Raw genomic sequence first — 13,197 nt, forward strand, 5'->3', positions numbered from 1 at the left:
GAACAAAGCTCCAAAGATCTGTTATTAGTGTAAAGTTGTCAACAAAAGCAAGGGAACTAAGCCATGAATGCCTTGACTTAATATTAGGTCTGTCTTCCTTAAAAACTGTTCCTTCCACTATTCACAGTAGCATCAACAAGAATACCATTCTTAGTTATAAACAACCAGAGGCAAAAGACTTCTACACTGAAGACTACAGAACACTGCGTAAAGAAGTTAAAGATACCAACAAATGGAAGGACACTCCGTGTTTATGCATTGGAAGACTTACTATCATTAAGATGTCAATACTACCCAAAACCATCTATAGATTCCAAGTATTCCTCCCATAAACACCCGTATTTTTTGCAGAAATAGAAGCATTTGTCTTAAATTCATATGGAATCTCAGCGAACACCCAAATAACCCAAACAATCTTGAAAAAGAACAAAGTTGTTGGTCTCACTTCTGATGTCAAAACTTACTACAAAGCTACAGTGATCAAAACAATATGGTACTGCCACAGAGACCTAGACCAATGAAGTAAAAAAGAGAGCTTAGAAATAAACCTTCACATGTATGGACTAATAATTTTTGAGATGGGTGCCAAGACCAAAAGGGGCTTAACGGACAGTCTTTTCAACAAATTTATTGATAAAATTGGATGTGCACGTGCCAAAAAAAAAAGGAGGGGCCTCTACTACAACGTTTACAAATTAAAATTGTTCAAGATCTAAACAAATGAGCTAGAACTAGAACTCATGGGAAAAAGGAAATAATTCATGACAACTATTTGGCAAAAATTTAGAAAGGACCCCAAAAGCACAGGTAACAACAAAAAATAAGATGTTGGACTTCATCAAAATTAACTTGTGGAGAAATTAGAACCCTGTGCATTGTTGGTAGAAGCCGTGCGGCCACTGTGGACCAGTGTGATGGTTCCCGAAGAATTTAAACAAAATTACCGCGTAATAGATCATTTCCCCTTGTGGGTATACTGTAGTCAAAAGTGAAAGCAATGTACCTTCTGGGTATACTGTAGTCAAAAGGGACTCCAACACATTTGGAGGTTCACAGTACTATTTATAATAGCCAAAAATGTAAAGCAATCTAAGTGTCCCCTGACCAATGAAAGAATAATATGCAGCAGATACATCCAATGGAATATTATTCAGCCTTAAAAAGGAAGGAAATTCTGACATACTATTACATGGATGAGCCTTAAGGACATTACAAGTGAAACAAGCCAGTCATAGAACAGATGATTCCACTTGCATGAGGTTCTCAGAGCAGTTGAATACAGACCCAGAAAAATGGTGGTTGCCAGAGGCTGAGGGAAGGGGGGAGTGGATACAGAATTTTGGGTGGGGAAGATGAATATGGATTGGTACACCGATCCCTCTGCTGAGAGGGCCTGGAAGCCAACATTTGGTAATGATGGGCATAATTCAGTGTTCAGTTTTCTGTGGGGCCTGAGTGGCTCAGCTGGTTAAGCACCTGCCATTGGCTCAGGTCATGATCTCATGGTTTGGGAATTCAAGCCCCACATCAGTCTCTCTGCTCTCAGCACAAAGCCCACTTCAGATCCTGTCCCCCTCTCTCTGCCCCTACCCTGCTCACGTGCTCTCTCTCAAAAATAAACTTAAAAAAAAAAAAAAGAAAAACTAAATGTTAGTTTCTAATACAATTCTCCAATAAAAGAAACCAGGGCTCTTTGGAGAAATGGCTGATTCTAAGTCTGGGACATCTTGTTAATACCAGAAAGTTAAGGAAGTGGCATAAAAACCAAAAACAGTGCAGTATGAACAACAAAATAATGTAGTATAGAATTGTAAGCGAAATAAAATTTTGAGTCCACATTGATATAAAAGATTAAATAAATGAGGGAGAAGTGGCACCTCTACACAGAATTACAAATGGTTTATGCAGTTGTTCCTTCAAGAAGTTGGAGCTTAACTTCCTACTTCTTGAAATGTAGGCTGTGCTTAGTAACTTGCTTCAGAAAAGTACGATATAGAAAGGAAAAAAGGAAATTTATAGTCACCCAGCAAACTCTATCTTGGCAAGGTGATCAGAACTGATGTCAGTGATAAGTCAAGCTGATAACCTGAATCTTTGTGGTGAAAATGGCACCTTTGTGTTCTTCCTCCCCAAATCCTATAACCCCAGTCTACCCAGGAGAAAAACCTCAGGAAACTCCAATTGAGGGACATTCTACAAAGTACCTGACCAATATTCCTTAAAATTGTCGAAGTCATCCAAAATAAAAAGTCTGAAATTAAAGAGCCATGCTGACTAAATGTAATGTGTCTCGGGACAACAACAACAACAAAAAAGATCTGAGGAAAAAGCTGAAAAATCTAAATGAAGTGAAATGTAGTTAATGGTGATGTACTAATAATGCTAGTTTGACAAATCTGTAGCAATGTATTAAGTCAACTATAGTGAAACTGGTGATGTGCATATAGAATTCTATTCTTGCAATTTTTTGTATATCAAAAACAAATTAAAAGCTTACTTAAATAAAAAAGGGTATTTTCATACTCCTAACTATAGGTCTAACCTTATAGAACTTAGCTCCCTAGATGCTGTTTAAGTTATTTCCAAATAGAGTAAGAATTTTTCTCAGAATGAGGATTTTAAGTCATATTTATACCTCAGTGTAAGTCAATAAAAATGTTTGATGAAACACTTAAAGGGAATTTAACCATTCTGTGGAAGGACTCCATGATGGACTAGTGATTTAGTTCTCAGGACTACTGTCTATTAGAACCTCATTGCACCTTCGCTCAACAGAAAATGTAGGCCTTTTTTAAAGAACTGTATTTCAGAAGTGATCATATTTTGATTATAAAACATCTTTCAAATACTTTAGCCTAATATATCCACTTAAAGTTCCCTCAGGTCAAATCTCAAGGATTCTTAGATATTGGTGGGCTTAAGGATTTGTCAGTTCAACATTCCTGAGGACAATTTTGTTAACTACTTTTGTATAACAGAATCTTGTAAATCTGTCAGCCTATCAAATCAGAAATCAAGTATCTGACAAGTACCATTTCTCCACCAAGAGCAACAACTCTTGGTTTGGGCTCAGGTCCTTATGTCGCAGTTTGTGAGTTTGAGCCCCGCATGCACTAACAGTGCAGAGCCTGCTTGGGATGCTCTCTCTGCCCCTCCCCCGCTCATGCTGACTCTTTCTCAAGATAAATAAAAAATAAGCTTTAAAATAAAAGGCAAACTTTATTCAAAGACAACGTATTATCTTGAAATGTAAAGTTAGTTAAAAATAGAGCCAGTGCGGGGCGCCTGGGTGGCTTAGTCGGTTAAGCGTCCGACTTTTGCTTAGGTCATGATCTCGCGGTTCGTGGGTTCGAGCCCCGCGTCGGGCTCTGTGCTGACTGCCAGCTCAGAGCCTGGAGCCTATTTCAGAGTCTGTATCTCCCTCTCTCTCTGACCCTTCCTTGCTCACGCTGTCTCTCTCTCTCTCTCTCTCCTAGAAATAAATAAAAATATTAAAAAAAAAAAAATAGAGCCAGTGACCAGTTGCTGAGGACGTCAGATTCCTAGGAGTTAATAATTGAGCTTGGGAGAGAGACCCAAGGCCTCCAACAGGCATGTTGGGTAGGAAAGCTATACAAGTCCCCAGCAGCAATATTGCCTTACCATTTGGGAGTGCTACTTTCTGACCATAACATCCATTCATGTTCAATTATAAGGTCTATCAAAAAATAATTTATTCCTGGAATGCCTGGGTGGCCTAATCAGTGAAGCATCCTACTCTTTGGTTTCAGCTCAAGTCATGATCTTACGGTCAAGAGATCCATCCTCCCTTGGCCCCCCATCAGGCTCTGCACTAACAGCAAAGAGTCTGCTTAGGATTCTCTCCCTCCCTCTGCCCCTCCTCTGCTGGCAAACGGAGTGTCTCTTAAAATAAATAACCTTTAAAAAAAACACTATTCTTAGAAGTTAAAGCAGGTTAAAAATTAGCCCAATACTATAACTTCTATTCCCCCATTTGCTTTCTTAAGAGGACAAGAAATGGATGGAATTACAGCCAGCCTATCAGAAAATTGTGAAGAACTCAATTTCTCTTTAACTCTTGGTCTTTATTCCCAAATGTCACTGTCACGTGGCAGAAAAAGGTTGAGACTCTTTAGTTCAGATGGAACCAGGTATGTTTTAGAATCACAGGTCTTTAAATATACTTGTGATATTTCACCTGTGGACTTCAAATTCAGTCTGGATCATTTGAAAGCTGGTGCTTAAATGTATGATCCTTGTGAATTTCACTGGGTCCATCCATATTCTAGTCCACCTTGGCTTCATGCCTTGTCACCAGGTACTTTCAAGATCATTTCACTAGGATGTCCTAATTCTGACACAGAACCTAGAAGCCATACAAGGGGAGATTTAAGAATTGCACCACATACAAATAACTTTTAAGTAAGCTTCACACCCAGCAAGGAGTCCAGTGAGGGACTTGAACTCATGACCAGAGATCAAGACGTGAGTTGAGAACAAGAGTTGGATACTTAACCGACTGAGCCACCCAAGTGCCCCCATAAAAATAATTTCTGCCATGATAAGCAACCAAAATGACAAAGAGCTGGAGGGAAAGGTATTTAGAGTTAGCTTGCTGCAAGAATTAAGGGCTCCTAATAAGAAAAAAGCCCAAACACAATATAAAAACATTACAGAAAGGCAATCAGTAAAATTCAGTTTGTGGAAAGCTCTATAAATCTTATTTCTTCAAATAAGGGCAAAAGTAATGGATGGGGAAACAGATTAAAAGAAATTAACAGGCACTTCATCTTCACTAAGAAGATATCTGTATGGCCAAGACACATGAAAAAAATGCTCAACATCAATTGCCATGAACAGCAAGTTAAAACCACAACCAAGGTACCACCACACACAGAATGGTTAAAATTACAAGCTGGTACCAGTGAGGATGCGGGCCTGCTGGCACTCTCATACTGTTGGCTTATATAAAATAGGATGACCACTTTGGAAAAAAGTATGTCAGTTTTTAGTAAAATTAAAAAGATAATCAATCTTACAATTTAGGATATTCTACTACCAAAAAGAAAACAGATCCACAAAAAGGCTTGCACAAGAATGTTCATAGCAACTTTATTCATAAGAGCCAAAAACTATAAACAGCCCATTGTCCATCAGTTGTTCATCCAAGTGAAAGGTTAAACTGTGAAATACTCATACAATGCAATACTACTCAGCAATGAAAAGGAAGAGCCGAAACAAATTGATGAATCTCAAAACATGCTGAGTGAAAAGTTACACAAGAAACATACTGTGTGACTCCATTTATAGGAAGTTCTAGAATAGGCCAAACTAATCTATGGTGAAAACAAATTCTAACAGGGAGAAGGGATGGGAGAGGTGCAGGAACTGACTGGGTAAAGACGTTTTCTGATGTGATGTTAATGCTCCCTAGCTTGCTATGGGTTTTGTCACACAGTTGTGCATTAAAACTCCAGTGGAAGGTACACTTGTTCACTTCGCTGTAAATTTTACCTCAAGGAAACAAACTATAGTTAACAGTATGTATTCCAAAGAGCTTAAAAAGCTCAACTATATCGGCAACTTTGACATCTATAAAGAAAAAACAAAGACAGTTTGATGAATATACAGATATAATGTGAGGAAGAAAATAAGACAAAATATTACTAGATGTAGGTATGCTTATAATTCAATTTTTCTTTATGCTTGAAAAATTTTAAAAATATTACGGGGGAAAGTCTTAACAACCAACTGCAAAGTGTGGACTGTTGTTTAGATCCTGATTCAAATCACTTTTTAAAACATTACTTTTAGGATATTTGTGTTAAGAAATTAGTATTTTTAGGAATGGTGGTACTTTTAAAAAGTCCTTTTTAAAGAAAAGATGTATACTGAAATATATTTAGATAAAATGATGCCATGTCTTGGATTTGCTTTCAGATTAATATGAGGAGGATAAATACAGATTTTAAGTGAAATAAAAGACAATTCACAAGAACACGAAATCCCCAAAGTCTTAAACACGAAATGCCCCCTCAGAATACCATTGCTTTTTTTTTTCCCTTTTAACTTGTCAGATTGGCCAAGAATAGACTGCTAACACTCTGTGTTAGAGAGGCTATGGGAAAACGGGCGCTTGCACTGCTGGTACAAACTAGGAAACAACAAATATAGACATAAGTTTAATTTTAGACCTAAATTACAGTACACATACTCTGACCATTTATCCTAGAGAAATTTATGTATGTACAAAATGATATAAGTTTACACAAGGTAATTCATTTCAGCATTACAGTAGCAAAAGATTGCAAACAATTTACCTGTTCACCAGTGAGGGACAGGTTAAATTATGTACATCCATACTGTACATTTTAAAAAATGAGAGGATTTTATATACTGATATAAAATGATCTTTAGGATGTATTAAATGGGAAAAAATGGCACTGGACAGCATGTAGAGTATGCTGTAATTTATATTTTTTAAATGAAAATATTAATATTTGCTTATCTACACAGTAAAGATCACTGGATGTTTACATTGGAAACTGATGGCAGGGTTGCCTGAGAAGGGGATCTATGTGGCTGAAGAACAGGATGGGAGGGAGACTTCACTGTGTACCCTTTCATATCGCTGGAATTCTATTTCACTCAAAAAATAAAATATAAATAATTTACAATTACCCCACCATTTATTTTCATATCATACAGATTTAAGAACCAAACTAAACCTTTCTATATCCTTGTCCTAAAATTCGGTAAGAAAACCACCTAACTAAAAAACTAGGCAGAAGATCTGAACAGACATCCCACCAAAGGCAGTATGAAGATGCAAATAGATACATCTAAAGATGCTGACCGTCGCAGGTCATTATGAGTTGTAAACTACAACAAGATAACCAGTAAACATCTATTAGAATAGCTCATAGCCAAAGCAATGACACCACCAAACGCTGAGAACGAACTGCTGCAGAACTCACATTCGTTGCTAGTGGGAATGCAAAACGACACCGCCACCTAGGAAGAGTTTGGCAGTTTCTTACAAACCTAAACATAGTCTCACCATATGATCCAGCAATCGTCCTCCTTGGTATTTACCCAAATGAGCTGAAATCTTATGTACACACAAAAACCTACACATGAATGTTTATAGCAGCTTTATTCCCTTCCTACAAACTTCAGAGATTCTTTCCTAATCTGCTGAATTGAGGGAAAATGTATTCTTACTACATAACAGCATTTTTTTTTCAAGACCCCTGGAACTTAGGCCTGCCTCTACTTTACTGCTCAGATAAACCATTCTACTTTATAATAAGGTCCTGCCAATTGAATGTGAACCCTGTCACATAATTTAGGGGAAACTCTTCGAACAATGGAATGTTTTAAATTATAAAGTGAATAGGATGTAACTCAAAGACAACTCTCCAAGCGAGAATCTGCTAAGGGAATCAGAAGATGCCAATAGGGCATGCTGATTAGTAATACACAGGGCCACTGCCTCAAAATGGCTTGTGGCTGTAAGCGGCCTTCTCCTGCTTCCTCCTCCCCACGCCACAGAGCCTTCCACTCCACAGTGGACTCAGGTATCCTTTCCCACCTTGCAGAAGCCTGATTCGACCAGACAGAGGGGCACTTTGGCTCTGCTTCATTCTCTGATATCAGTGGGTGTATCAATCAGATCTCAGTCTCCAGCCATCTCCTCCTGGGTGTCTACATGCTACTTAGAAGTCTCTCCTGCAATTCTAGTAGCTAGCCAAAGCAGGATGGGCAACCTGGCCATTTCTACACTACTTTTTATAGCTTTACCACAAAAGAGATTATAAAGACACAAAAGGACCCTAACAGAAGGGCAAAAGTTCACTGTCATTACTTCTTTCAACAGCTAATGATAATATACAATCCAGTTTTGTCAAAGTTCAGGAGAGAGAAATATGTCTTTTGACTGGATGTACATAAAAGGTTACTTTTAGTCTATTATGTGCTTTTCTTCCCCTTCCAGTAACCACATTTGCCCTCTCAGCAATCATTCATTTACCAGCCTAAATTGTAAGGTATCACCTACTAAAGGAGTAAAGTATCTGAATTTACAGAATGACTTCCCAAGAATGGCCACCTTTTGTACTGAGTACTCAGTCACTAGTGTGGGAAGATATACCGCTTCATGCTTACCCACCATGTAAGCTTTGCTCCATTCTTTTCCTAGAGATATGCAAACCAAATTCACTGGCTTTGAATTATTCGCAAGTGAATTAATTTCTCACCAGCCCCAATCCCAACAGTCCCTATAGATTTTTTTCATAGCAAACTAGACACCTACTGCTAAACAGAGAGAGAAAAGATCATATTCTAATAGATCATTCCGCTACAAACACCAGTTCTGATAGCTTCATACACTCAACTGCATGTGAAAACACATTTCTATTTAAGTAATAATACTGAAGATGTTAAGATGGTTAATTCATGCTCGTATAGGATGATAAAAACACAAACGAAATCTACAATTTCTTCTTCTACTATACCAGGACATGATGTAGCGAAAATATATTTGGTTGATACACACAGTCCAAAATAAATACTCTTAGGTAATCTGCAGCCTGAAACAAGCCTTCATTTATTGACTACTTACAGTACAGTGATTTTGAATCTTAGCTGGTAATCAAAGATGGTTATGTATTAAGTGAGAGAAGACGTCATCTCTCCTCCAGGTATCACCTCTCAGAAATCTGGGCTAATTCAATTTTAAGAACTAGAATCGTATCTCCTGGTAACTATGTGGCAGTCATCACCCTGAGAACAGGTACAAGGCAAAGAAAGTATACAGGACTTTGATTCTCCTACACAGGTGCACAGAAAGTTAGTTTATTAATAACTACATTTTGAAGCCAGCCATTTTGATCCAATATTTAAATAACAAGCTGTTTAATATTAAGCAGAAGGTATTGTCACAATGTGACAGAAGTACAGCTTTATCCATAAACCCTTCACACAATTATACATTAAATGTTATTTTTATTTAAGCAAGGCACCCCTACTTGTTCTAAAATATGGGATATGCTATCCCACTGAAAAAGCAAATGAGACAGATTTTCTCTTGGGAGCTGGTTTAAACTCAAGTGAAGCCATAAATGTCTTTACCAGTTGGGACTGTTCTGACATGTCACTTCAGTTTTGAGATTAACACACGCCCTTACGGTTTACCCAAAATCAAAAAAAGTTGGGGGTGGGTGTTCAGTGAGCTTTTAAGTCGAGACTAGAATTCTCTCCTTAAGTATTACAGGCACCAATGTCAAATGCCTCAGCACAAGGCGTAGAAAGGTAAAACATTTCTAGAGACCTAAAACTGCCAAATTATTGTCATGTACACTCGCTAACCTGTGGTACTTATTTTTGTTTTGATTCTTTCTTTTAAATTTCTACCCCTACCTAAGTAATCTAATACACATAAAATTAAAACTACTCTGCCAAACCATAATGGTTCAAAGGTCTGAAACCCTTCCTTGCTTTGGTGAGTATTTGGTTAAAATAAATCAGTATTTCATTCCCGAGAAGTTTTACAAACAGAGCTCTTAATTCATAGGCGGAAAGACAAAACCTCAAACAGATCATTTGCAAGATGGGAGGAAGATTTTCAAAGACAATGCTGAATAAAAATATGTAGTCTTTACACTGGGTAATACATATTCCATGAAAACAAACTGTTTCATCATTTAAAATAAAAACTAGATTTTTAAATCAGATCCTGAAGAGATTAAACAAAAATTTAAATTTGTGGTTTATTTCATAACTCCAAACTGAATCTTTCCTTTTCCTTTCTAAACAGTCCACTATGTAATTTGTCTTATAAGCAATTAACCCAAAACCCCCAAATCCTTTCTCTAGCAGTTGTTGCTACAAAACTGGAACTGTATATTCCACGTCCAGAAAAGATGTGCAAATGAAATGCTTCCTGCTTCATCCTGAAAATAAAACAAAAAATGGTCCACATTTACTCAAAATGAAAAAGTGTCGGGGGAAAAAAAGCATTGCCATATTAAAAATTCAATACTTGTCTTTCTGTTTTGGTGCAAGTCCATTTGGTGACAAATCCATTAAGTTAAGGATAAGGAAAATTATTAGGCATTATTGTTTACAGCCTGGTATGAAGACAGTAGATTTTGAGACTTGAGCACAAAATATATTTTATATGGATTTTACTAATATTTAACATCACAAGATTATGGGACTTAATATCCAAAAATAGCCTATGACAACTATAGTAAAGAAATGCCCCATCTATTTCCAAGAAATCATTCCAGTTAACAGTCTCAAATGTACCACTATCTACAGAAAAATGATTATAGTACATTAAAAAATTTTAGGGGGAAATAGAAGATACTACATAACATTTAGTCAAAGGAGGGAACATCATTTAGATGTGTCATAGGTTAAGTTAATTCTATGGAATCATGTACTTCTTAGGACAACCATTTCATAACACGTTTTCAGGAAAAAAGACAGTGGTACATTAAGTGTACGTAACAATGATACACCCTAATTTCAGAAGTACTATTTTAAACATCTTAGTATTTTAGAAATGGAGAAAAAGTGTTTAGATTTTATAGGAAGAAAAGCTAATGTAAGCGCATTTTCAGCATAATTTACAGGTGTTAAAGGTAAAAATTATTTTCAGGCACATAGGATCATGAATATTGGGAATGATGCCAAAAGATTCTTTTTGATGCTTCAATATCATGATTAGTTTGGTCTTTATTTAAAAAAAAAAAAAAAAGACTGGTTTCCACCATATAGTAGTGAGTTAATGTTTAATTTATCAACTAAAAATAATTCCCACAATTGTACCTTTCAAAGTTACCTTATTATCTGGAGTCCCTGGAAGTCTTATTTTCCCTTTGGACATGAATTCAGGAACAATTCAATATACCTATGGTCTGAGAATGACAAAAAAAAAAAAAGATTCATTTTTAAGAAACTGAAAGGGAGGGGTGTCTGGGTGGCTCAGTCACTTAAGTGTCAGACTTTGGCGGAGGTCATGAGTTCAGGGGCTCATGGGTTCCAGGCCCCCGTAAGGCTCCGTGCTGACAGTATGGAGCCTGCTTGGCATTCTCTCCCTCTCCCTCTCTGCCCCTCCCCAACTTGTGCTTTCTCTCTCAAAATAAATAAACTTAAAAAAAATAAAAATTGTTTAAAAAGGGAGAAATAATACTGTAGCCATTTCCTCATAGTTAAGACAGCAACTCACACTTTGTCCATTACTTTTCCTAATTAAAAACAAAAACAACATTTAAAAAAACAAGCAAAAAAAAATCCTAACTCTGTACAGAAATATGCAGACTTATCAAACAAATGCTTTTCATTACAATATAGTGTTTTGTCCTTTTTACATTTAATTTAGTAGTAGTAACAGAGCAAGTTTTCCCCAGGAAAAAGTCTAGGTAAACTCCAAAACACAGAAAGGCATTTGTAAGCAAAGACAGACATCCAAAATGACAATGGAAATCATGGGCAGCACTTACGAACGTGAGACCGATCCTTGAGCATAGCTGCAACAGCATCCTCATGGGTATCGAAGTGCACATCGGCTTCTCCTGTGGCCTTCCCATTGGAACTGTATTCCATGGTGATCCTAACAGGCTTCAGCGGAGCAAAAAACTAAACAACAAAGAAAAGAAGCTAAAAGGAACATAATGCCAGGACGCCCGATTTCTAGAAGGCTTATGGTTCTGCATTTTTCTTTCAGACTGATTCTTACGTTCAACAAATTTGTTTTTAGGAAATCTCCTTTGGCAACAAAACAGTGACACATCTCCTCTCTTCTGGCTTTTCCGATCCTCTTGGAACTCAAGGTTACATTTCAAATTTCTGTTCACTGAAAATTCAAACTATAAGTATACTATACAAAGAATTCTCAAACTTTTTAATGCCAACCAGGACTACTTTTATTAGTCCTCTCACATTTGTCCTTCCCTGTTTCTAAAGAGCATCCATCAAATATACTTCATTTCTTAGTAAGTCGTTTTTACCATGTTTTCATCAGACATGTACCTGTGAATCGGTTTTTTTAAACCAGGACTACATAAATCACTACCACACTGAGTGGTTATCATCAAACCAAAGCAATACAAATGTAATGTTTTAATGAGATTGTGCAATCTCCATCTGGTTAAAGATATGATTCCTATCACGCTTTTTTAAATAACAAAGAAAGACAACTTTGAGGCCCCATTACTAACTGAAGACTAGGTTGGGACCTACCTTAAGTATATGCCCTCTCAAGTTCATGACATCAATATGGCTACTGTGGTTTCCCTTTCTTTTCATATAATACCTATTATAAAAGTATTAAAATTTCTTTTCCAAAAACATAGGGAATCCTGAAGAAGCCTACGGTTCTAAGCATAGGAGCACTGGATTCTTGTTTAGTATACAACTGCCCTGTGACAAATCTCCTCTGAGTTTCAGCTTCCTAAACTCAAAAATGAATAAGCTGAACCAATTTGGAGAAAAAACAAACTTTCTTATGTTGTTTTTTTTATTTGTTTCTTGTATTTTTGTTTGTTGTTCCTCTACAACAATGGAGATGCCATCCTACTGTCCAAAGATAGTTCAGAAATATGGTATTTTCTTCATCTTTCCCAAATTAATAAGAGTTCAATTTTAGAACTTTTGTTCAAACCTATTGAGATTGGATATCTTACTGCCACACACGTTTATAATGTCTTGAGCATTAGCTTGGAAAGGCAATCCTCTCATGTGGACAAAATGTAGTGAAGATGTAGTTCCAAAATCAACAGCCTCTGGAAGCTTTTCGGACATCTCCTTAGGCAATTCTGAGAAGTGGAACAAAAAGCACCATCAGGAACATAAAAGCTTCCAGGGTTATTAATGGATTATAATTAGGTATAATCTTTATGTCAAAATCTTCAATTCTTCTTGAACCAGTGGCTTTACTTTTATTTTTTCAATTTTTTTCAAATTTTTATTTTTTGAGAGAGAGGGACAGAGGATCTAAAGTGGGCTCTGTGCTGATCGCAGAGAGCCAGAAGAGAGGCTACAACTCAGGAACTGCGATATCATGACCTGAGCTGAGGTTGGATGCCTAACTGACTGAGCCACCAAAGTGCCAGGAAGGGCTTTAATCTTAAAAGCAAAAATAATCTGAACTGTGTGCCACTTAACAAATATCACCTGAACCCCCCACGA

At 36.9% G+C, this 13,197-nt stretch overlaps 1 protein-coding gene across 1 annotated transcript in view; it reads right to left on the bottom strand.

Annotated features, from left to right (window-relative positions):
• Window positions 1-5,087: 5,087 nt before the first annotated feature.
• GRSF1 (G-rich RNA sequence binding factor 1) overlaps window positions 5,088-13,197 on the bottom strand; it is a 16,260-nt gene continuing 8,150 nt past the window's right edge. The window contains exons 7-10 of the mRNA XM_077750145.1: window positions 12,703-12,824; window positions 11,511-11,646; window positions 10,850-10,925; window positions 5,088-9,953 (exon numbers count right to left, since the gene is read on the bottom strand). Coding sequence (XP_077606271.1) covers window positions 10,876-10,925; window positions 11,511-11,646; window positions 12,703-12,824 — 308 coding nt within the window. The 3' untranslated portion in view covers window positions 5,088-9,953; window positions 10,850-10,875. The remainder of the gene's footprint in view (window positions 9,954-10,849; window positions 10,926-11,510; window positions 11,647-12,702; window positions 12,825-13,197) is intronic.

The sequence above is a fragment of the Crocuta crocuta genome, unplaced genomic scaffold (assembly GCF_008692635.1).
Source record: "Crocuta crocuta isolate KB4526 unplaced genomic scaffold, BGI_CrCroc_1.0 scaffold1, whole genome shotgun sequence".
NCBI classification, from domain to species: domain Eukaryota; kingdom Metazoa; phylum Chordata; class Mammalia; order Carnivora; family Hyaenidae; genus Crocuta; species Crocuta crocuta.